The sequence below is a fragment of the Trachurus japonicus genome, chromosome 18 (assembly GCF_045865225.1).
Source record: "Trachurus japonicus isolate A0001 chromosome 18, Traja_1.0".
Taxonomy (NCBI): domain Eukaryota; kingdom Metazoa; phylum Chordata; class Actinopteri; order Carangiformes; family Carangidae; genus Trachurus; species Trachurus japonicus.
Window position 1 is genome coordinate 12070587 of NC_140924.1, and position 24772 is coordinate 12095358.

General features: G+C 41.3%; 3 protein-coding genes across 4 annotated transcripts; 1 reads left to right on the forward strand and 2 right to left on the reverse strand.

Moving 5' to 3' along the window:
• Positions 1 to 3443: 3443 nt before the first annotated feature.
• LOC146968790 (BPTF-associated chromatin complex component 1-like) lies at positions 3444 to 7466 on the reverse strand. 2 transcript variants are annotated; one of them, XM_085759827.1, is made up of 5 exons: positions 7117 to 7466; positions 6193 to 6287; positions 5361 to 5635; positions 5136 to 5243; positions 3444 to 4120 (listed from the first exon to the last, which is right to left on the reverse strand). In XM_085759827.1, exons 1-5 carry the CDS (start codon positions 7135 to 7137, stop codon positions 4056 to 4058), a joined length of 564 nt encoding a protein of 187 aa, XP_085615953.1. In that variant the 5' UTR covers positions 7138 to 7466; the 3' UTR covers positions 3444 to 4055. The 2 variants fall into 2 exon arrangements, with proteins under 2 accessions (XP_085615953.1, XP_085615954.1); XM_085759828.1 differs by having other exon boundaries at positions 5361 to 5617; positions 7117 to 7464.
• Positions 7467 to 9628: 2162 nt separating this feature from the next.
• LOC146968791 (ribonuclease kappa-A-like) lies at positions 9629 to 13129 on the forward strand. The gene is made up of 4 exons (XM_085758970.1): positions 9629 to 9800; positions 10901 to 10980; positions 12018 to 12141; positions 12818 to 13129. The coding sequence occupies exons 1-4, from the start codon at positions 9726 to 9728 to the stop codon at positions 12833 to 12835; spliced, it is 297 nt and encodes a 98-aa protein (XP_085615096.1). The 5' UTR covers positions 9629 to 9725; the 3' UTR covers positions 12836 to 13129.
• Positions 13130 to 13362: 233 nt separating this feature from the next.
• alox12 (arachidonate 12-lipoxygenase) lies at positions 13363 to 22467 on the reverse strand. The gene is made up of 15 exons (XM_085758969.1): positions 22266 to 22467; positions 19411 to 19557; positions 18150 to 18348; positions 17976 to 18057; positions 17749 to 17871; positions 17554 to 17660; positions 17004 to 17176; positions 16749 to 16892; positions 16419 to 16622; positions 16195 to 16281; positions 15921 to 16090; positions 14931 to 15052; positions 14701 to 14801; positions 14373 to 14543; positions 13363 to 13628 (listed from the first exon to the last, which is right to left on the reverse strand). The coding sequence occupies exons 2-15, from the start codon at positions 19555 to 19557 to the stop codon at positions 13449 to 13451; spliced, it is 2010 nt and encodes a 669-aa protein (XP_085615095.1). The 5' UTR covers positions 22266 to 22467; the 3' UTR covers positions 13363 to 13448.
• Positions 22468 to 24772: the final 2305 nt, after the last annotated feature.

Here is a 24772-nt window from a genome sequence, read left to right on the forward strand (position 1 = left end):
CACACACATGACCCAGCTTTGATAGAAGTGTGTGTGACATCCACATTTATGACAAATAAATATAAAAATAATACAATCATATTGTTTAACCCTCTAAAATCTGATTGTTAAAATTACAGACGCCTGGATTAGGATGGAAATTGATTTTTCTTTTAATAATTAATCAATTAATTATTTTTTCTCCCTGAATTTTAAAGATATTTTTAATTACATTTAGCTAAATGAACCTTCAGAAACCGACTCGCTGCTCCGGTTGTTTATTAAACAGATTTTCAGTGACATCATCATAAGAATAAACCAACAAACAAACAAACAAACAGGCTGAAGGTTTGACCCTCGTCGCTCCCCTTACTCTGTAATTACACCAGATGTTGAACAGCAGCTCAGTCGGCCTGGAGCAGAGAACCTCCATCTTGTTTCATCTTCTGAACCCGTGTGTGTGTGTGTGTGTGTGTGTTTACAGTGTGTGTGTGTGTGTGTGTGTGTGTTTACAGAGTGTGTGTGTGTGTGTGTGTATGTGTGTGTGTATGTGTGTTTACAGAGTGTGTGTATATATATTATTTTATATTATTAGTGGGTTGATCCTTGTTTTCTTCTTCACCTCTGACACAGGTGCTCGGTCTCACCTGCTGAGCTTCATCCAGGGCCGAAATGACAGTGTGTGTGTCTGTGTGTGTGTCAGTAAACTGTGTGTGTGTGTGTGTGTGTGTGTGTGTGTGTGTGATTGTGTCATCAGTCATCAGTCCTCCATCTCGTACTAACTCCTCCTCCTCTTCCTCCTCCAGTGTTGGATGTGTGACCCTCTGCAGAGCTGCAGGTAAGATGCTGCTGCTGCTCACCTCCTCTTCCTCCTCCTCCTCCTCCTCTTTTACCTGTCTTCAAACCACACCTGCTCTCTCTTTCTCTCTCTCTCTGTCTCTCTCTTTCTTTCTCTCTCTCCACCCTCTGTCTGTGTCTGTGTGTCTGTGTGTGTGTGTGTGTGTGTGTTTTCAACAACAGGATGTGTTCATGCTCTGATGTGTAACAAGCTCTTTAACCAAGTTTATTTTCAGAAATAAAAAACGGACTGAGAAACCATGTGAGAATAAACTTTTTTTAAAATAAATCCAGCATTTAAAAGTAAAAAAATATATACACTGCTCAAAAAAATAAAGGGAACACTTAAACAACACATCTTAGATCTCAATTAATGAAATATTGCAGTTTAAAATCGTTATTCAATATATAGTAGAGTGTGTTGGGAACAAAATAACATAAAAATGATCAATGTAAATCAAAATTATCATCCCAGGTTGATTTCACACGGGTGTGATATACTTGGAGTTACAATGTGTTGTTTAAGTGTTCCCTTTATTTTTTGGAGCAGTGTATTTTATGTTGTTTGTGTTGAGAAAACAGTGAATCTAATGTGTTTACGTAAAACAAAGATGTGGATGAATTTATAGATTAGTTAGTCTGCTGTTTATTTGTCATATACATTAAAAAGTATGGTGTACAGTCAATGCAATGAAATGTAGTCTGCCCTGGCTCTCTCTCAGCCCTTAAAAAGTAAAAATCAATAACAACATTAACAGCATATAATTAAAAAAAAACTGTGACAAAGTAAAACAAGCAATATACAATAAAAAGCACCAATAAATAGATCAATCAATCAATTTATTGGTGCTCAATAGAGTGTGTAGACCTGGTGTGTTTTCATGTAAAGGTGCTACAGACTGAATTTTACACTTGTGTGTGTGTTTATTTGTGATTTTTAACAAGTGAAATAATGAGTGTAACAACAATAATAGTTGTGTATCATTGTGTATAGTTTACTGCTCCTCTGTGTTTTATAGTTTTATTTCTCCTTCATGATTTTAAAAGCAGCAGCTTTAGTCGTGTTTCTGTGTTTCTCCTAAAGTCCACTCTTTACTCTTTTTTTTTTATTTTTTTTTTTTACTTTCTTTCTCTCTTCTTCCTCCATTTTGTTCTCTGCAGCCATTTTGTGTCGGTTTACCATAGAGACACCACAGAAGAAGAAGAAGAAGAAGAACCATAGTTTTTGTCAAAGCGTTGTTGTGTGTGTGTGTGTGTGTGTGTGTGTGTGTGTGTGTGCAGCTGTTAACACACAACGTCCACACCGAGTGTAAATAATAACACAGATGGGCCGTTTACAGGCGGCTGAGATGAAGATAGAAAGACAAGAAAGTCTGTGTGTGTTGTGTTGTGTTATACTCCCATGTGTGTGTGTGTGTGTGTGTGTGTGTGTGTGTGTGTGTGTGCAGTAAATCTCATGGACCGTTGTGGGGTCGGTGTGTCCAGGTCGCGCTCTAGCAGCACATCATGTTTTGCAGATTTATGCTGAATCATCCAAATCATAATGTGCTGCCACTGTGAGCTCTGGGACCAGCTACAACCAGATACAACCGGCCACTGGGAAAACTGGGAAGACTGGGAGCTGCTCCCGGTTCACACACTTGAATCCACTTTCATTTTTATTAATTTTTTATTTTATTTTTTGTTCCAATGGTTTCTTTTTTTTTCCAAGTAGAAAATGTTATTACTCAGCAAAATGAAAACTACTTCCTGTGGTGTGTTACTTCAGTGTGTGTTTTAGTGTTTTAGTGTGTGTGTGTGAGGCTGTAGCAGCACATCATTACTGGTATTTGTCTTCTCAGCGTTGCCAGTATGTAATGTGCTGCTACTGTCAGACACACACTCCTCTCCATCAGCCATCAACTGATAAAACACACAACTAACTGTGCAGAATAGATGAACCGACTGACGACACGTGACAGTTTGTGTGTTTGTGAACCGAAACATTAATAAAAGACATTGGAAATGAACTAAAATGTGACTTTTTGTCTTCGTCTTTATGACTGAAGGAGGCTGTTGCTGCTGCTGCTGCTGCTGCTGCTGCTGCTGCTGCTGCTGCTGGTCCTGGTGTTACAGTGAAGAGTAGTGAGGAAGACTCAGGCGCTGACAGAGCAGAGAGGGAGACGGTGACGACACGTTCACAGATCACAGAGCAGAAACCAGACGTTTATTCATTCATTTATTTATCTATTTTTTTATTAAAAAATAATGTTGATTCGACAACAGAGGTCACACAATGAACTGTAGATCCCCGACTGCTGCAGGTTGTGTTGTTAATAATAATAGTAATAATAATAACACAGGTATTGGGTATTAATCACAACGGGACGTCCTGATCGATCATCGTTATCAATAAAAAAGCAGATTAGACCGAGGTCGTAGTGACAGAAACAGACCATAAACATGATGTCTGATGATGATGATGACGCTACAACAACCAACACGTCTCGACTTCCGTCACTTTAACAGTTTAACGACCAGTCTGGTGTAAATACGTTACACACACCTCGCTCAGAACAGACGCAGTGATGTCACACACTGATGATGATGTCACAACTACATATTTATTCCCATCACATTTTTTTAAATTATTATTATTATTATTTTAAAGGCCGATACTCGTCTCCTGTGTAGTTCGAGCACAGACGGATCATGAGATTAAAGGTCGTTTAATCCCAATTTATAAAAAAATCTAAACTTGACTTTCACCTAATTTCAAAATAAAAGAGAAAAACTCCAAAGTCTAGCTCCACCTTTGTTACAAAAATCTAATCACGTGGATCTTATTTAATGAATTAATTATCTAATTAGCACCTGGATCTGATGGTGGAGCAGGTGAACGACCCTTCATGACCTTTAACGACCGACACGGTGACGAGCTGCGAGCAGGAAGACGGCCGGCAGCTCACAGCCAACTACTACGACTAGTGTTGATTAATTAAAATGTGTCGAGACCGGACGACAACGACGGACGTGAAACAACAAAAACTGTTTCCAGGAAGTGTGATTCCTCACTGCTGGTGCTCCTACAAAATAAAAGTCAGTGAGAAACGAGAGGAAAAAGGGTCTAGAAAAACAAAACAAAACCAACATCCTGCAGTGAGTTTTCAGTATTCAACACTGTCTACTGATCTTTTTTTTTTTAGTTTAGTTTTTTAGTTTTGTCCATGTTTGTGTGAAGTTCACACACAGGTCAAAGGTCAGCGGGAGAGCAGCGGGAGGTCACCGGGATTCATGATGAGGCTGGAGTCCAGGTTCAGGTTATCTACAGACACACAGAACACAAATCGATTGGAGTTTATCAGTGATCAATCTCATCTCGATTAGCTTTGAAAAACTTTATTGAAAGGAACAGAGGAACGCCGTCCCACAATTCATTGCAGCAGCAGCATTTAAAAAGAGCATTAAAGCATCAAAATAATGTGAAATTTTTCATATTGATAAAAAAATTGATTATTTTTCATTATATTTCCTCCAGATTCTTTTGTTGATTAAACAAAATAATAAAAAGCAAGAAGATAAATGTTTAATAAGAAACTAATAATTTCAGCTTTGAACTACGTAACTGACATCACAAGTTTTATAATGACATCATATTTTATTGATTAATCAGCAACACACGTCTCTGCAAATTAAAGATGCAATTGAAGCAGACGCTCATCATTACCGGGGGGAATTTCAAAATAAAGGTGCGTCTTACAAATAATGATAAATGTCAAAGTCTGATTTCAGATTGATGCAATTCACTCATTGATCATTGAATAGATGATGGAGCAGAATGATATAGTCTGTAGACATGATCATAATCATTGAACTTTTCTCACATGGTCTGGTGTTAAAAAAAGAAAACTAAATATCGCAAAAATCGGCAATGTCGAAGAATCGCAATTTAAAACGAATGGGCTCTTTGCACAGCTCCACTACTTCCTGATCTTAATACAGCTCCTTTATTTCCTGTCTTACATTATTGGACAACCTGATTAACCCAGGTGTGTCTGACCATTGTGACCACTCAGACACACCTGGATTAATCAGTTTGTCCAATAATGTGAGACAGGAAATAAAGGAGCTGTATTAAGTTCAGGAAGTAGTGGAGCTGTGCAAAGAGCCCATTGCCGCACAAAAAAATGGTAAAAGAATCTCATCGGGGGGGGAAAGCTTATCGTCCGTGCCCTAATGCAGATGGATATATCATTACACCGCTGGTTTGAACTCCTCACAGATGTTCACATCTGGATCTGCTCCGATCAGAGCCAGATGTTCAGATGTTCAGGACTCACCTTGATCAAAGTTGTTGAGCTTCTTGGAGTTGGAGCCTTCGCCGAGCCCCTCCATGTCCACGAGGTCGCTGTTGACGTCCGAGTCGTTCAGAGCGCTGAGGGTCACGTCTACACACACACACACACACACACACACAAAGACAAACGTTTGTAGAACAGGTGAGGGAATAAAAACCGGCGGCGTAGCGGCGGAGCGTCCCTGAAGGCCTCGCGGCGCCGACTCACCGGCCGTCTTCTGTTTCTTCAGCGCCGCCTGGTTGGAGGCCGGCGCCTGCAGCCCCGAGGTCATGACCACCTGAGCCGCCGTGGGCACGGAGATGATGGTCGGCTTGCCCTGCTGCGTCGCCATGGCAACGGCGGCCGCGCCTTTCTTGCTGTTGCCCTTCTTGGTCGGCCCGTCGGAGGAGGCGGCGCCGGCACCGGTGGGCGTGGCGGCGTCCTCGTACAGCTTCCTCTTCACGGCGGCGCTCTTCGTCTGACCGCTGGAGGGAAGATGGGAGCTGAATGATGTTAGCTGAACATTACAGAGGAAAAACACCTGAACCGGAGAGGAGTTTAAAGGTCCAGTCTGTAAAAATTGTCAAGGTTTATTGGCAAAATCTAAATATATTTGTATAAGTGTATAACCAATACAAAATAAAATGCGTTTGGTTTTCGTAGCCTTATAATTAGCTTTAGAGAGTGCCACCATCTTGCGCCGCCATGTTTGTATGGTAGCCCGAATGGAAAATCCAGCCAGAGAGCGCGTTTCATGTGCATAAATAAACCAATCAAGAAGAAGAACGAGTAGGAAGCAGCAGCAACATATCGTAAAATGGTTTATATCGTCACCTCATCGCTTGATAGGCTTGAAATACTCCCAGTTGTCCCCAATCGTGGAAAATAGTCACGGTTTTCCCCCCATTTTACACACTGGACCTTTAATGTGGCTTCAGCTCGTATATAAATGTAATAAATGGCGTATATGTTCTTATATCAATTTACATACATCCACTTTATAATATAAACCCTTCATGTATAAATAAGGACTGAACCAATGAATGTGTGTGTTAGTTACCCTGCAGGACTGGAGTCGGCCACCGGATGCAGCTGCATGGTGAGCTCTCCTAGTTTAGTGAAGGCAGCTCCGGCTGCAGAGAAGATCTCTCCAACCTGAAACACACACACACACACACACACACAGACAGAGTGTATAATATCCAACAGGTCATTAACACAGGACAGTGTGAAATTCAGTACATGACCAAAAGTATGTGTAGTAGACCGCCGAGCAGTCATGTGACTCTGACTGTGACATTTAAACTATGGGTGTATCAATACATCAATCTACATCAATACAGCGATTCATTGATCAAAGAGTCAATAGCATATATCCAAAATAAAAACATCAATCAGACATAGATACATATCCTTATTTCTAAGACGTAATTTTCCCCTGGTAAGTCTGAGTGATGAGTTTTTGCTAAAAGGTCATATTTCATTTACAGAGACGTGTGCAGCTAATTATTAATTATCTAAAATATATTCAGTTTGAGGCTTTAAATAGGAGAAAAGGTGCTGCTGTAATGATCTGGGTCACTGTGTCTCTGTGTGGAGCTGGATGGAGATAACCACACTGAAACATAATAATCTGGACAGCTGTGCCCATGCACTTCTGGTTCCGTGTAACATTATATAAACCAATTATGGGTGGAGAAAAAAGACTGATCAGCTTTGATTAATTAGCAACTCATTAATATGAGCATCACATGGCCACTCGGACCTCATTATGATGATGCGACTCTGCTTTAGTCCACCTCTATAAACACACACACACGCGACCTCAGATGCTCCGCCGCTCTCGCGCGAGCAGCAGCGGGGAGAAAAGTGAGGGGGGCTCGAGCCACAGACCAGGACCAGGACCAGGACCAGGACCAGGACGCACTGGACCAGGATCAGGACCAGGACTCTCCTGGTGGTCCACAGGTTACAAGGGACTTACTTTAGTGGAGGCCGAGGTCATGGTGCCGCCTTCATGGACCGGTTTCACGTCTCTATGAGCGGGAACAGTGGTGCGTTCAATGGACGCTAAGATGCTAAAGGAGTGAAGCTAAAGTAGCATCCGGAGCTGCAGCTGCTCCCCCCGGCCTCTGCTGCTCGTCCCCCGCCTCTAGTGTCGCTGTGTGCAGAGGAGCAGCCCGTCGACACACCGGAGCATAGTGGGGGAAAGTTTTTAATCCACCGCTGAATCACAATCACATCTCCAACCACCACAACAACAACAACTACAGGCCGCTGCTGCTGCTGCTACTGCTACTGCTGCCCCTGGACACAAGAGGCTGCTGCTGCCTTCAGGGCCCCTCGGAATCCGCTGTTCGCTAATACACTTCATTGTAGACTAGAAAATAGAAGTGGGCTTTTTATATATTATGTGGACTGAAAATACCTACACTGCCCTACAAAGGCAAAGTGCAATATCTGCTTATTTATTTGGCTTTTTATTTTGCTGTCCATCCAAAAAAAAGCACTGTGAAACCAAGCCAAAGTGCAGTATCTGTAGCTAATACCAAGCCAAAATGCAGTATCTGCACCAAAACCAAGCCAAAGTGCAGTATCTGTAGCTAATACCAAGCCAAAATGCAGTATCTGCACCAAAACCAATCCAAAGTGCAGTATTTGTAGCTAATACCAAGCCAACGTGCAGTATCTGTAGCTAATACCAAGCCAAAGTGCAGTATCTGCACCAAAACCAAGCCAAAGTGCAGTATCTGTAGCTAATACCAAGCCAAAGTGCAGTATCTGCACCAAAACCAAGCCAACGTGCAGTATCTGCCATAAAACTGTCAAAATTGGTCACAAAATATGCCATAAAACGGTCAAGATTGGTCAGAAAGACAAACTACAAAATACATTTAAGTCAGTCCACCTTTATCTAATCAATTATAGACTTGGTAGTTGTTCATAATTTGATGCTTAAACCTGACAATGAAAAACACAAAAAGCAGTTTTTCTCAGTTTGGCATTTTTACAGATACTGCACTTTGCCTTTGTAGGGCAGTACAGGCGTTTATGGATATTTATTGAAATCATCACAAGACAGAGGTCATTGAACTCAACACGTAGCACAGGGACATCTGGTGGTCTGCAGGAGTTGTTGCAGCAGCCATTCAGTTTCTACATTTGGGCTAGTTGGTTCATTTTATTGACACAAATAATTACAATCATAATATTTGGGTCCAAACAATATACAACAAAACCCATAAACACACACAATAAAAATGGTACATTTGTTATACCTAATATACTAAAATCTTTTTGTAAGTGTTGACGAAGAGAGTCATGTCCATATTTATACATTACATAGAAGGGTTAGTGTGTGTTACCATTGTAGACTGATATTTTATGCTGCACTGCACTCTTTTTTAATTGTGTACCAGAATTATGAATGTGACTTTGACACTTCACATAATAAAACATCAGGAACAAATAAAACAATGTACTGAAGCGCAATGGCTGCTCTCCACCAAGCAACAAAAACACTGTCTAATGTTGCACCTCTCATAAAGGCATATTAAGATAACCGAATACTTGACATTGTGCTAAGATGATAATTTATTACAATATACAGTGACACTGTAAAGTAGTGGGTGTTGGTGAGCCCCATGGATGCATAGTTTAACTGACACAGCTTCAGTAAATCTCAAAGATACACAATATCTTTACCAGTGAGATGTCTGATTTAAGTACAAAATCTGAAATTTGGGATAGTGATATTTGATGAGTTAAAAAGTTTGTGACACTGAGCTCAATTCACGTGTTCATAATCTTAGAATCTGAAACTAAATTAGAAGTCAAATGAAATAAGTGTCAATCTAGCTTGCACAGGGGTTTTCAGTGTCTATCTCTACCTCTGTATGCTGGTTGCTGCTGTGTTAAAAATAAAACTAACATATTTTCAAAGTTTTCATACTTCCCCATTTTAAGATCTAAATGTTGCAAGGGGCCACAATGACTAATAGTTATGTATCTGCCAACTCATGAGCAGCTTCCAGAAAATAAAATGGGAAATAGATGTTTTTACAACTCAAAGGGAGCAAGATTGAACACATAATGGAAACACACTTTGTCTTTTGTTCACCTTTGAGGGTCTTTATCAGATTTCTTTTTCTTTTTTTTTTTTTACAACGCAAACACATAACAACCACAAACAACACGTGAAATGTAGTGTTGTGGAAGAGTGTTGTGTTTTCCGACAACACCAGAACGCAGCATAGTACCACGTCACGGCCATTGAGGGCGAAGTCACATGACTTTTCTTTACATTTGCAAGAAGAAGATATAAGTGAAAAGTTTAAAAACACCTGGAAGACGAAGTGCTGTCGTTATAACAGTCTGCTCTGTTTCTTTTAAATAATGTTGTTGTTTTTTTAAGTCCGCAAACTTACTTTTTGTTTTTAAAAGAAACTTAATTTATACAACATCCTGAACTCTTCCGGGTTCGGTCCCAGACACTTGACTTGAACGCGTGACAGTAGTTTGACTAGAGTTTGAGCAGCAGCTTCACTTTCTTCTCTTCTGTCCTGTTTAGTTTTGGATGTTCTGACATTTACGATGCGCGGGCTCATCTGTGGACCTAAATCCGCCGCGTGTGGGCTTGTACTGAGCGCGTGGGGGGTCATCATGTTGGTGAGTGCACACTCTTTTTCGAACGTCTGTTTCCATAGATACAGAACCGGTGGGTGTTCCATTTTAGAACGTTGGCTTCAGTTCAGTTTACTCAGTGACGCTTAAAACTGTCAACGAGTCAAAACGGTGTTCACTGTCTTTGAGAAACGTTTGATGTTAAGCCAGTTTAGTTGACCCTGCTTAACTAGCGCTGGTGGTCCACAAGTCCAGATTGTGATGGTCCAGTTCTTAGGCCTGAACCCGGACAGTCTTGATTGACGTCACCTGTACGTGATTTGATGCGAGAGGCTGCACAAGTCAAAGTGGTAGAGAAGGAATTTGACGGTATTTTGAGGCATGTCACGTTACATTGACGAAATGAAGACGTCACACCAGGGCTCCAACGCAAGTATGGAAAAGTATGTCTGGAAATGTATAAAATAGAAACTATTGTCTGGAAATATATTTATCTTAATACTTAGCCTATAGGTTGTGGTCTTAACTGAAGTTATTTGGGTTAATTATTTTGTACTGTACAATATCCTGGAAATTATTTGGTTACGTAATGGTATACACATTCAGAATAATGAAAACAAATGATTAATTACATGCTTTTTTTTAAATATTATGCACATCTATTTACTCATATCACAAATTATTTAAATTTTTTTACCGAGAAGTCTGGAAATTAGGGTCTGTATGGAATTTGGATATTTCAAATGTGTAGAAACCCTGTCACACGTACAATTGTTAGTTTGGAACTTTTCATGTAACTCCCTCCGTCAGCTCCACACAGTCCAAACTGTAAATTAACACCAATCTGTAAACGTGTGAAGGTTTCTTTGTTCTGTTGACTTCCCTTTATTTACACCTCTTGGCTTACCACGGTAACTACGTGTTTAATCTTTAAATCAGTCAGGAAATGCTTAGGAAAAGTGTCTTATTCTGCTTTCTGCATGTTAGATTATACCAGAGACATGAATGTAAAGGAGCTTCAGTTAAGATAAGATTAGAATGAATGACAGGAGCTGAAATGTTTTATTTTTATTCCATTTCATAATTTTAAAATCAGAAGTTACTGTGAACCACTAAGTTCAGTGTCTCTCCCTCTCCTCTTTCAGGCCATGCTCGGGATTTTCTTCAATGTACATTCAGCCGTACTCATCGAGGACGTTCCTGCACCTGACGACATCCACCAAGAGTACGTTTCTGTCACTGTCACACGTCACCTTAGATTTTACCAGTGCAGCTGCAGTGAGGTGCCACACCCATCACACACCTGTTGGGGCTTTAATCATTGGTTTATATTTGTAAGATACAGTACAGAAAAACCAGCTGAGGTGTAACGTCATTTACTAATACAACACAGTTTATCCAGCAGGGGGCGCTGAGCAGACCTTTAAAGCACCTATTGGTCAGACTGTACTTGATGCTCCAGTGTGTAAGAGCAGCCTATAGTGTCCTGACACTGTGGAGTAATGGTGAAGGGACCTCATTAAGGTCATATGAAGAATGGCTTAATTAGACAAAAACAAAATCTTGTTACTTACACTCATGTGAATAAGATTGTTATAGATAAGAATGGAATGAAGTCTTTGTTGTACACCAGGATGGACATTTGTTTTTGTCTTACTAAACACTAGTGTTCAACTGTTAACGGAGGATGATGAGGGATAAATCTATAAATAGAATAGTGTTGATTGTTATATTGTAACTAACTTAGTATATGGTATATATGGTATATATTTATTTATGGAGATAGTTTTTTAAATAATATATTTATAAGGATATGTAGTATATTTGTATTTTTGTAATTATATATTTATAGAGATATTTATGAAGTGTATATATGGTATATATTTATATAGGTGTATTATGTAGTTATAAGGATATCTGTGTAGTTACAAACTGAAGAATAGTTAAAAAGGGGTGGGAAATTTAAAAAGTTTTGTACTTCTTCCCACTCCTTTTTCGAACAATGTGCGGTGTTTTGTTATGTCTTGGCTCTATTTTTATTTTTTCTTTCTTTTGTATGTACAGATAGTTACATACTCCTTTTTTTTCATACATGTTCGAAAATAAACATTCATTCATTCATGATATTACAAGTGTTCTGCTCCTGTTGCTACAGGACTCTATGTCTTTCTTCCTGGGATGTAAAAACATGTAACCTCAGCAAATCAAGTTTTCCTGATTCTTAACGTGTGTTAAGCGTGAGGTGTGTTTGTGTCTCCACAGTAAAAACCCTCAGAGGATGTACGAGGCGTACAACAAGGTGAGCTACAACTGCTTCATAGCAGCCGCTGTGTACGTGGTGGTGGGGTGCTTCTCCTGCTGCCAGCTGAGGCTCAACAAGCAGAAGGTGAGTTTGACCTGAGCTTCCAGTCAGTGGATAAACGGGTGAGAGAGAGGTGCAGATCACATAGACAACACCTTGTGAAAGTGTGAGATATATGTTTAGTTTTTACTTGTTAAATCAGACCAGAGATCGTTAGTTCAGAACAGATCATATGTGAAAGAAACTGTTCTATTTAGCGATGTGTAATGAGCAGATGATTTAAAGGGATAGTTCACTCAAAATTGAAATTTCACTCATTATCTACTCACCCTCATGTCGGCTAAGGGCTGGGAGAAGTTTCAGAGTCCTCCGTGGCTTCTCTGAGTTACAGTGGGGCTCCGTGCAGCAGTGCATGTCCATATGACGGTAGCGAACGGGGCTCACTTTTCTTTGTCCAAAAAGACAGACCAAAAACCATCCAAATACCTCCATAGTGCTCGTCTGTAATGTCCCTCTTGTATTGAAGCCCCAACATGAGAGATTGTTCTGAAAAAAATTAAATAAGTCTATGTTTTAAGCTTGTTTGTAGAGGAAGCTCCCAGTGTCTCAGTTCACTGCTCTGTTCGCGGCTCGACAAATCGAGATTCCGGCAGAGCAACACTGGGAGCTTTCAAATTTCAATTTTGAGTGAACTATCCCTTTAAATACATTAAGGTAACAAATTTTTACTCATGCATCTAATCGACGTGTTGTTCCTCAGGCCTACCTGGTGCGCTAGTGCCACCTGCTGGACTGGCTCCTGGAGGAGGAGGAGGTGTCACCGGCTCTTGCAGCTTCCTGTCTCAGGGTTTAACTCTCCTAATGAAGGAGTGTGGACACTACGAGATTCACTCTGATCACAAGTGCTTTGATTACCTGATTGTAGAAGAGTCTGAATGATTCTTCTTGTTGAAGTATTTAAGTATTGTAAATAACTGTGTCTGTATTTCACATTGTTGCCAGTATCCAGCTGTGACTGTGATATCAGCCATTGGATCAAGTTATTAAACTGTCGTCCCTGTGGTTCACGCTCTCTGGTTGTGCACCACTGGGATCTCTTGAGTTTTGCTGCTGGACTGTAGAAACGAAAGCTGAATTTTACATTTCTCCAAAACTGGATTCAAGTTTATCTGGAGCTGGTGTCGTGGCAGCAACAAGTCCTCATATTTCAAACCTGGATGATCATGACCCAGATTTCTCTGAATGTGTTATCACCATAAGCTATATTAAATCATACATATTTAATCAAGAACTTGTAAAAAAAAAAATGTATTTTTTATTTTTACAAACATTTTCAAACAATGATCAATAAAAAAAAAAAAGTTAAAATACAATGATAATCTGGTCTGTATCTATATGGTGATGCTGTTCTCGATGCGGCTCGGCAACAGGAACAGGTACTGCAGCTCCAGTCCTTCATTCTGACTCACGATGTGGTTCTCAATCTCCTTCAGCTCTGCTCTGAACCCATCGATAAGCTCCAAGGCCCGCTCCTCGGTGAAGTGCTGCTCCGTGTACTGGCCCAAAGGAATCTATAGACAGAAGGAAAAACAAACGTCCTTCACTAGCTGGTGGCGCTGACAGTGTCGGGGGACACGCCTCCCTCCTGCTCCGGGTTAGGGGTTAGATTTTCGCAAAATAAAAGCGTTATTTCTGAAATTTTGAAAAAGTACAATTGCTATTTGCAGGTGTTTACAACGAAAGGTGTTTTGCGAATGAGCCGTAACTCTTGTAAAGTCTAGTCTTGCAATATCCCATAACTCTCCAACTTACTACTTTAAGATAGACGTAAGCATCTTGCGTTTCATGGTGTTGGGACAGTGATCTCGGCTCCTGCTACAGCTGTTGCTGTTATTGTTTTTAACAGAAGACAAAGGCAGTGCTTGATTGCTCAAAGGCAAAACCCTTATGTGTGGCACTGGCACAGCCACAAATCAGGGATTTCTGAGGGAGGATTGTGAATGAGGATTTCACAGACAAACTATGGATACAAAATTTCAGGATGCCCCGGGATACGTTTAATGAGCTGTGTGATGTTCTCGAATCGAAAGAAGTTTCGATTACACTTTTGCATTACACTTTAATATTGATTCGTCTGAAAAACCACCTCTTGAGAGAGTAAAAATGTTTCAGCAATATTTGAGAGGTTTTTTTTAATGTAGGCGTTTCCATTACCAGTTTTTTATTTCAGTATTTAGGTTTTGTGCATTTCTAGGGGTAATGAAACCCACCCCCCATGAATCTAATATATGTTACCCAACCAGAGGTGGACTCACAGCGTCTGGTTGTGCTCGTCCCAGATGCCATGTGATCGCCATCTGCACGCAGGACTGGCCGACGTCAGGGAGCGTGGCCATGATCATCTCCATGGTGACAGCATCCTTGTCTGTTGGTGGGGGTTGCCTCATGGTGCAGGGGGTGTTGGGGACCCAGGCACACCAGTCGAACTAAAAACAAAGTAGAGTAGTCATGGTGCTTCCTGCCCTCAGATCAGTCTTGTTCAGTCACAGAGTGTGTGTGTGTGTGTGTGTGTGTGTGTGTGTGTGTGTGTGTGTGTGTGTGTGTGTGTGTGTGTGTGTGTGTGTGTGTGTGTGTGTAGAGTACCTGTCCATTGTTAGTGGCGGCGTGCTGGGCTGTGCTGGTGAAGATGGCCACTGACAACAGGGTGGACAGTTCCTCTCTGGTGTTGAGTTTATTGGACAGACCTGGAGTGAATAAACCATCGTCAGCTGAAAGATCCACAAACTCTACATGCAATATATCATTCATCCCAATATATCACCGTTTCTGATCTGTATAGTACTGTATAAAAGATGAAGATGCTAATGATTCACCGAAGCTTGGAAGATCTGCAAAGCCCTCATCTGATATGTCTCTGATCCAGGCCTGGAGCTCCTGGTCCTCCTGCACATTCTGGTCTGACTGGTAGTAGAGGTCCACCATACCTGAGACAAAACTGAAGGCAGAGGTAGATTCAGTTAGCGCACATGGAAAGAGAGGAACATCTTGGTGGTCAGTGGTCCTTATCACTCAAAATAAACAGTAAGAGGTGAGGGATTTGAACGTGGATATTGTCAATTGTTAAGATAATTACCACCTCCAAACAAAGATATGAAGCATTGAAGGAGTATTTCAACACAACACATGATCAATTAAAGTTCTTTCCCCAGTCCTGTCCGTCCAAAACAGGGATCAGATCTGTCCTTGTAGGTTCTCCAGGTTCCTTGCACAATTCGAAGACATTCACATTAGTTTGGCGGGTGACTCAGTTAACCAGAAGGTGTTGTAGGAGCCATATGAACCTTTATTGTAGTGTTTAGTATGTGACATGTTTTATTGTTGTAACCTCCGTTGACACCAGAAGTGGCGTCACGCGCTTCCGGGTCACGGGGGTATTTAAGGCCAGGACAATTAGTGCCAGGTGTAGCTGGTCAAGGCAAACAGTTTTTGACCGTGTCATTATGCCTTTTGTGTCCTGCCTGCTACATGGAATAAGGTATTGTGTTGTAAATAAATGTGGTGTTTTTACCATTGCAACCTCGTTTTTGGGCAATTGTTTACGCATGCGTCCGAACACCAAGACCAGCCGCCGTGACCTTCTCCCATCACTGGGACGGGAAGAAGGCCACTTCAGGTGTGAATGGCAGGTTGTTCATCTCTATATGTTGGACCTGTGATTGACTGGAGGCCTGAACAAGTGAACCTTGGCTCCATCACAACCCTTCATATACGTATAAGTGGTAAAGCTGATGGATGGATGCTTGGATCTGCTGTCAGTTTCCTACATCTTAGGAGAAGCATGGTGTGTTGGTATGACTACCAACCTGTGTATGGCATCCCAGATCATCAGACAGTGCTCTCTGTAGAAGTACTTAGGGAGTTGGGACACTCCTCTGTCGACAAAGTCTTTGTCTGGTTGGAGGGATCGATAGGTCAGGACCTTGTACTCCCTCTGAGACAGAACTAACAGGCCATCACCACCCGTGGACACAACCTACACACAAACATCATCATCACCACAGAGACCAAACTACGGACTGACTGGTAAGTATGATGGTGGGATTTGCGCCCATTACTTGTTCTGGTTCAGCGACTCACCCGTTTGAAGATGCCATCTGGAGAAATGAGCTGAGTGCGTCCCCTGCAGTTGATCTCCAGAGTGTAGCGTAGATGAGGAGCCAGGAACTACAGCAGGAAGACAGAAAACAGTGAGACTGTGTTAGTCTCTCGAGCCAAGAGACACATTTTCACACAAAGACAAGGGCCACAAATAACAGGAACTTCAGCAACCATTACTAAATATCAATGGTGTGGTTGATTACCTTATATATAGGATGTACTGCAGGCAGCTGTCTGAGCGTGGCAACACATATCACCTCTATCACCAGGTGAGTCCTGAGCAAGTGAGACAGCAGCTGGAACACCTGGAACTCAGAGTGACGCACCCACATCTTGGCCATTAGCCAGGCCAAAGGTGGGTCGTTGGGCAGGAATATGGGCGAGTCCAGGCCTGGAATCTGGTCCAGCTGAGGGCGAGGACAGAGGAAACTCTTTCACCAAGTCTGCCTTACCACAGTCCCACCGCAAAAGGGAACCAATATAAAAACTTCTCAGATCTTCTAAGGTCAGAGATGGGTCATTTGTCTATCTACCTGTATGGCAACAGGTATGAGTCCATCGTCTGGGTGTAGGTACAGGAGACAGAGTGGAGCAGCGATGTACTGTGGTTTACCCTTGATTGTGTTAGTGGGGACCCCGTCCATGACGGCGTAGTCTAACAGGTAGATGTTCCCGGCCTGGACAGAAGAGAAGCAAACACATTTAGGACATGAAGGGATGAGGAAACATGACTTCATCTTACAGTAAAGCTTGTATGAACGGATGTAATTTATTCCCATCCCCTCAACCTTGAGCTCTTTGTCCAGGTTGGTCCTTGGAGCCATGGAGCTCTGCACCATGTCCGGTGTGACGGGGAAGTTCTCCGGCAGCTTCCTGCACTTCTGGATCATCCTGGGGTTGGAGCCGTTCAAACACTGGTAGCCAAAGAACCAGTCCTCCTTCCAGTGGTCCATACAGTACTCTGAATCAATCACACAGACTGAGTGAGAGCTCTGGTAGCTTCCAACAGAGCCGTAATGGATGGCCATTGTCTGAAACACATGGGGTAATCAAGCTAATGGGCTCTGCGTCTTACATTATTGGATAAACTGATTAATCCAGGTGTGTCTGACCATTGTGACTACTCAGACACACCTGGATTAATCAGTTTGTCCAATAATGTAAGACAGGAAATAAAGGAGCAGCATTAAGTTCAGGAAGTAGTGGAGTTGTGCATAGAGCCCATTGAGCTAATTGAGCGTTGGCTCTGCTGCCCCCCTGCTGGACAACTCTCAAACACCTCCTCTTGTCTTTGTCCAGCTCTTTTGTGTTAAATGTTGTGTGTGTATATCTACACACCTGCTATGGGGCTTTTCAGCCTCCAGAAAATCCTTTTGAAATCATCCAGGTCATCCCACGACTTTCCAAAACTGATGGCCAACTTCTTCAGAGACAGCTCCAGCAAACTGGTGGGGATAAATGGTGTGGTACAGGGTTGGACACAGGTCTGATTATTGGTGTGTGTGTGTGTGTGTTTGTGTGTGTGTCACCTACGCATATTGTAAGGAATGTTCAAAGTCACTTCTCTTCTCGTTTTCAAAGCGCACGTCTTGAGGTAAATCTGCTTCTGTCTTAGCATCGATACATCTGGGGATCCCTGGAGCCCACGTCACCCATCTGACACAGATACACACAAGGAAACATAGAAATATTAACATCCATTTGTTGTGTTGTTGTTGCATTGTTGTGTTGTGCTGTTGTCATTCTGTAGGGTATTGGACCTGTAAGTCTTCTGTCGCTCCTGCAGCTCTGTCTTCCTGTGCTCCAGCAGTTGAGGGGAAGACTCATCCCTCAGTGTCTTAGCTGAGGAGACAGACAGTGGATTCTTACAACAAGTGCCTTTTCCTCATGGGCACCAATGACAACGAGTGAACAACGGGTAAGTCTCCTCATACCTGTCCCGGCTCTGATCTCCAATTTGATGTCTCCTATGAGCCAGCGGTAACAGGGGAAAGTGACTTTGTCTCCACCTGGAGTCTCAACTGTGATGTAGCGACAGAACCAGTTGTCCTCAATCCAGTACCTCTGCTTCTCCAGTCTGACCAGGAGCAGCGAGCCCAGAGGGGTTGGACTGCTCACCTCGTACTGGTCCACCTGGGGGAGAGGGATTAGGACAAACAGAGCTGCAATTACTGTCCTCGGGGGGTTTAGTCTTCACCAGGTCCTCCACATGTTGGGACACACCAGAAAACCTCAGCAGGACCCTGAGACTCTTCAACTCCCTCACATGTAGCAGGTCTGATAACAAGCAACGACTCTGGCCCTGGTCTTTAAGTTGATTGATAAGGATTGTCAGGATATGCAGTATTACATGGTATATGTAATATATAGGGATTTTTCTTAACATAGTTGTTGATCTTAGTAGTGACTGGGGGTTAGATGGTTCCTGGTCCTGTCCTTAGGGGATTTTGGTCGTCCCCAGGCCCTTCTCACATTGGGACATACCATTCATACCACTGTCAGAAAAGACATCTGATACACCAGAGCAACAGATCTACTCTACTAAACTCTTAAAGCTGTACAGAAAAGAAAATTTAATTTGAGCCCACTGTGGGTCTTAACATTAGTGTAATAACTCATCTATCAGACGATGTAGGCCAAACTTTGTGCAAAAATCAAATTCGTTTTCCTTACTCGGGTAAACTTGTGCGGCAACTCGTGACAACTCGGCGCGACAAACAGGACAAACGGCCATTTCTGTACACCTTTAACATCCATCCAAGGATGGTACTACTTTCAGTCATGACCTAAAAGCTCATCATGTTAGCTTAGCAGCTGCTTTGGACGCAATGTCAAAGTGATAAGACAGTCTATATGTTAATGTTAGTAGAAGACAAGACAGACGATGTTAGGGTTAACTCTGGTGTTTATTTCCTGCCTCTGGAAACAGATGTTGAATGTTGATGCTGAACTCGAAACGTTTCTTACACAGCTGTTCACTTGTGCTATAAAGCAATAGCAAAACTTACAAAAAAGCTCCTATAATCAAAGAAATGTGGCTGTTTAGACACTTTTTTTGGTCCTTTTTTAATAAATTATATATATATTTTCTACATCAAGGCTACGAGTTGAGCGACTGCTTTTTTCTCCCTTCGCTGTTTAGACACTACAAATGAGCCATGAATGAGGAAACAGACAGATGGAGCTGAGTCTTACTGCTCCTCGACAGAAGTCCAGTCCAGGGTTGTCCAGCAGGGTGCGCTCACTCTCCCCTCCCTCCCCCACCAGGGTCACATACACATAGTTGTTGGTGCCTGAATACTCTGACGTCCCCGTGGCTACTGTCACAGTGTAGACCTCCATCTGTGGACGAAGACAGACAAACACAAACACAGCATGCTGAATATAAGTGTCTGTCTGTTCACTTTAATTGAACTATATTTAATTGAACTATACAAATAAAATTGCCTTGCCTTGCCTTGCCTTGCCTTGCCTTTCAACATATAAATAACAAAAACAACAGAACTGTATACCTAAATACAACACATTCAAACCTCAGATCTACAGTTGTTGTCAATGATCTAAACGATGACACGTCATCTGTCACAAAAAGACTCACACTGACACTAGAACTGATAAAGAGCTAAAAACCTGATTTGCTGGATGCTGGTAAACAGAGATGAACATGTTGATATCAGTCTGACTCTGAACATCTGTCACCTCACCACTGCCCTGCAGCTTTTTCACACAAGCCACAGCACATACTGATTAATGACCGATAACCCGTCAGCCCACTTCTTCTCATTTCCTGGTAACTATTTTGAATATTATCTCATGACATGAGTAATAAAATGTGTGGTTTCACACCCTGATGTAAATGAACTGATGAGATGACAGATAACTGAGCCTCATCCTACTCCTCCTCACTGTGGGTGTGACCGAGACCAAAACATACGACCTGTCACTTATGACATTTAGATTATTTATTCATCTGTTTATCCATCTATCTTTTCTTAAACAATATCCTGTTTGTAGATGAGCTGCTGTTCTCTGATATCTCAGTAAAAACTCTTTAAAAAATATAAACACTAACCATTCCACATTTTTGGACGTAGCCTAAACAAAACTCTTGAACGGTATTTATACCAGTCAAAATATAGACTTGGTCCAAAAGATTAGTTTCTGACCTAAAAAAAATGTTTTGTGGCTGTAAAACCTACACTTCTTCATACAACCATGCAAATGTACATGCAATATCAGGGAGTGAGTGGGTAGACATGGTTTTGATCACATAACTCTAGTGTTATCCCTTATTGGTAAAAGTGATGCCGTTACAACCATCCCCAGTCTCCACTAATCTTTTTTTTTTTAAATGCTAATGGGGGATATTGTCAACAACTTACTAAGACTGAAACTAATCTTTTATCAGGTCGAGCACAAACATTATCCATGCACAGTCTAACCTGTTATGTTTCATTTAATCACTATCTTTGGAGAATATCTCTCCGTCCTCTCTGTCTCTCTTCCATTTCCTTCTCTGCATAAGAAACTCTCAGGCCTCTTAAAAGTCTCCTCTCTCCTCTTAACAGTTTGTCACGTTAACAGCTCCCTTAAGGGCTAAGATGCTTTGTGAATAACTTTTTTATCTTTTACGAGGCTCCAGTCTTAACTTTAAGGGGGAAATTCTACGATTTTTGACAGCAACTTGGCTGTCTTAGGTATAGGCTATCTTTGTGAATACGGGCCCTGGTCATCATTAGAAACCATGGCGACAGAGTTGTTTGGGTCTTTTCTATTATAGTAGTTTAGTCCAGTGTGTTAGACTTGGACATAGGCCACAGTTGCACTAGTGAGCACAGGGAGTGTGTGTGGGGGAAGTGGGTGGAGGAAGTGGTGCAGATTGACAACAGAGAACAGAGTGAGACGGTCTTCAATCATTAACTGTCGCAGCTCTGAACACAGGTTTGGTAATTATTAGCCGACGGGCAAAACAATGCATTCCTCAAATTGTTCAAACACTCTCTCTCTCTCTCTCTTCATACACACTTACACACTCTTCATACACTTATGTCAAAATATCTGATACAAATATTTAAATGCAAGTTTATTAATGGCAACAACTTGTGGTTTTCTTATGAATTACCATTCATTTAAATATATTAGTAGTAGTAGTAGTCGTCGTAGTAGTAGCAGTAGTAGTATTAGGATTCACGCAACATAAACAAACATATTTATATGAAATTCTTCCAGTTTCTAGTCAGTTCATATATAATTTTTACACTTATGTTGTAGTTTTTTATTTTATATGCACATATACTTCATATATGGAGATGCAATATGTACATGCATTACATCTGCGTCTAAAATCCCAAATTTTCCTCTCAGTTTTCATATTGTAGCAAAATAGGGCATGTTTTATAACGTAATATATTTTCCTACATGAGCTTTTAAAAAGAAATGTTATGGTCGCTGACTGGTTGAAGTGGTCACAATATTCATGGTTTGTTGATTTTTATTTATATCTTTGATTTGCATACAGTAGATGTCATGTTTTACCCGTCACACACACATAGTAGATGCTCCAGTGTGGCCCAGGTTCACACGCATACACACATACTGTACACTGGCCTCAGCTCTCAGTGTCTCCAGTTATATAAAATATAAAAACCTTATGTAATGTTTATGTAACAGCGGTGGAAGCAGCCAAGACAAAGTTATTCACTGAGCGGTCGGTGCATCACAGTGACACTTCAGAGCTCAGAGCTGCTCCCAGGTCAGATTCACTGAGCCTCACAGACACAGTCACCGTTGGACTAATATTTACATCTGGACGGCTGCTGCTGCTGCTGCTGCTGCTGCTAACAACGACATAAATCGGTTTTACAGAGTCGTCTGAGAGCAGGAAACTTTTCACATGTAGAGATAATGAATATAGAAAGATGTTTGTTTTAACTTTAAGCTTTTGGTTTGAAATGCAGAAGCTGAACATCACATCAGAGTAAACACAGCTCGGTCACACACATGCACATGCAACAGGACTGAGTCTATAATAAGGAGCTACAAACACTGACCGTGCTGAGATCTGAGGACCAAGTTCTCCTTCTCTGACCTCCTTCTCCTCCTCCTCTACTTCTTCTTTTTCCTTCGTGTCTCTGTTTCTTCTCTGTGTCCGTTCACACGTTTCTGCTGCTGCACATTGAGTTTCTCCACCTCCACTTGACTCCCTCCCTCCCTCCCTCCCTCTCTCTCTCTGCCCTCAATCAGTCCTTTGTGTTGTGGCTTCACCTCGCTCGTCCTTACACATACTCAGCCCACAGTTACAAAAAGAAAAAAGGGAAGTTGGGTCAACATGAGAACTCCACAGACTCAGATGAGAGTCGTGTTACAGAGCAGCAGCAGCAACAGCAACAGTGGCGGTGGTGAAAACTCAGACAGAGATTAAAGAAGTGGCAGGATGTGAAGTTGAGAAACAACTTTAATGAAAACTGTTGGAGAGAAAAAGAAACAGGAAATTTCAATGTAAAAAAAAAAAAAAAAGAGACTGGCAGAAACATGAGAAACATCCTCAAGAGAAACACAAACAAAACCTGAACCTAAGAGAAAACTGAGAATAAAAAATTAGAATTTGAGGAGTCATTTACACAATTTACCACAATGACGATTTTGATTCGATGTGGTAATATAAGTGTCAGTTTTGAAGTAAAACAAGTGACTGAACAACAGTTATTCTTACTGTACGTTCATCAAAATGTATTTTAGTCACAGTGAATCCACCACAGGATAGAAAACATGAGTCAGGTTGTAAACGACAGGGTAAAGTAGGGTAAAGTAAAGTTGGGTCGGCTCAAGTATGTAGGGTCAAGTAGGGTCAAGTTGGGTCAAGAAAAGTAAAGTTGAAGAAAGTTAAGTGAAGTTGCGTAAAGTTGAGAATAAGTTATGTAAAGTTAGGCAAAGTTGGGTCAAGTAAAGTAAAGTTGCGTAAAGTTGGGCAATGTTGGGTCAAGTAAAGTATTATTTGGGTAAAGTAAAGAAGATCTTAATATTTGGTTGACTTGTGGTTCTTATCAGACCTGAGAGAAAACTGAGACTAAAACCAGGACATTTAAAAGTCTTCACTGATTAATATTCAATTAAATTAGTTTAATTAATTAGATTAAACTTTGTATTCGTCATTGGACGTCAAAATGCACTGTTATCAATCATGAAATGCCAAAAACAATGTCAATGTAAGTGATCAATTTGATGAGTCATTTTTACACAATTTACCACAATGACGTTGTGATTCGATGTGGTAATATAAGTGTCAGTTTTGAAGTTAAAGTGACTGAACAACAGTTATTCTTACTGTACGTTCGTCAAAATGTGTTTTAGTCAGAGTGAATGAATCCACCACAGGATAGAAAACATGAGTCAGGTTGTAAACGACAGGTTTCTCAGGAAGATATTTATCATATTTACTGAATAATTCTGACATCACAGAATTACTTGTGTGTCGTCTGCATGTTTAAATACACAGTATATATATATCTATCAGATCAGTTTTCTGTGGAGGTAATGCTCTTCTTTTCTCACATAGTTTCTGTAGTTTTCACTAACAAACTGTGTAAACACAGGATGTTTACGCCAAAACACTGAGGATGTGAAGCACCGAGTCTGAGGGTGATGAAGGTTCAACCGTCCACTGTGAAAAGACTCGTGTGCAATATCCAGCCTGCTTTTATGATGTCACAATGATGTCATCCGAGGTACCTCAACCCACTCTACACACTGAGGAAGACGTCGTTGTCGAAACCGGTCTGTGTGCTGTAAGCGCCGACGCAGTTTGTAATAAAAGTCAATAAGAAGGACACGAGTGCTGCTGGCCTCTCTTCTTTTTCTTTAAGAGCAATTTTTGGCCGTGCACCTCTTTATGGCAAGCCATTTTAACATTTAAAAGCCAGACTGGATATGTGTTGCAGATATCTGTAATTCAGTTTTGCCTCGTCAAAAAGAACATTTCAGATATCCACAACTACGTTCTTCCTAGGACAAAGGACGTCACTTTTGCCGTTCATGTGTATGGGGTTTGTCATTACAGATATCTACAATTCAGTTGCAGATATCCGCTATGTGAATTACAGATATCTGTAACTGAATTATGACTAGTACTAATTCCAGTTACAGATATCTACAACGTCATTTCGCCTTGTCAAAACTTAATTTAAGATATCTGAAAAGGGACATGTAGATATCTTTAACTGAGGTGAATTACAGATATCTTGAACTGGAATTATGACTAGTCAGAATCAATTTGTAGATAACTCCAACTGGAATTCGTAATAGTCGTAATTCAGTCACAGATATCCGTGTTTCACATAGCGGATATCTGCAACTGAATTGTAGATATCTGTAATGACGAACCCCATACACATGAACGGCAAAAGTGACATAATTTGTCCTAGGTAGAACGTAGTTGCGGATATTGGAAATATTCCTTTTGGCGAGGCAAAACTGAATTACAGATATCTGCAACACATATCCAGTCTGGCTTTTAAATGTTAAAATGTCTTGCCATACGTGTGCAATAACCAGCCTGCTT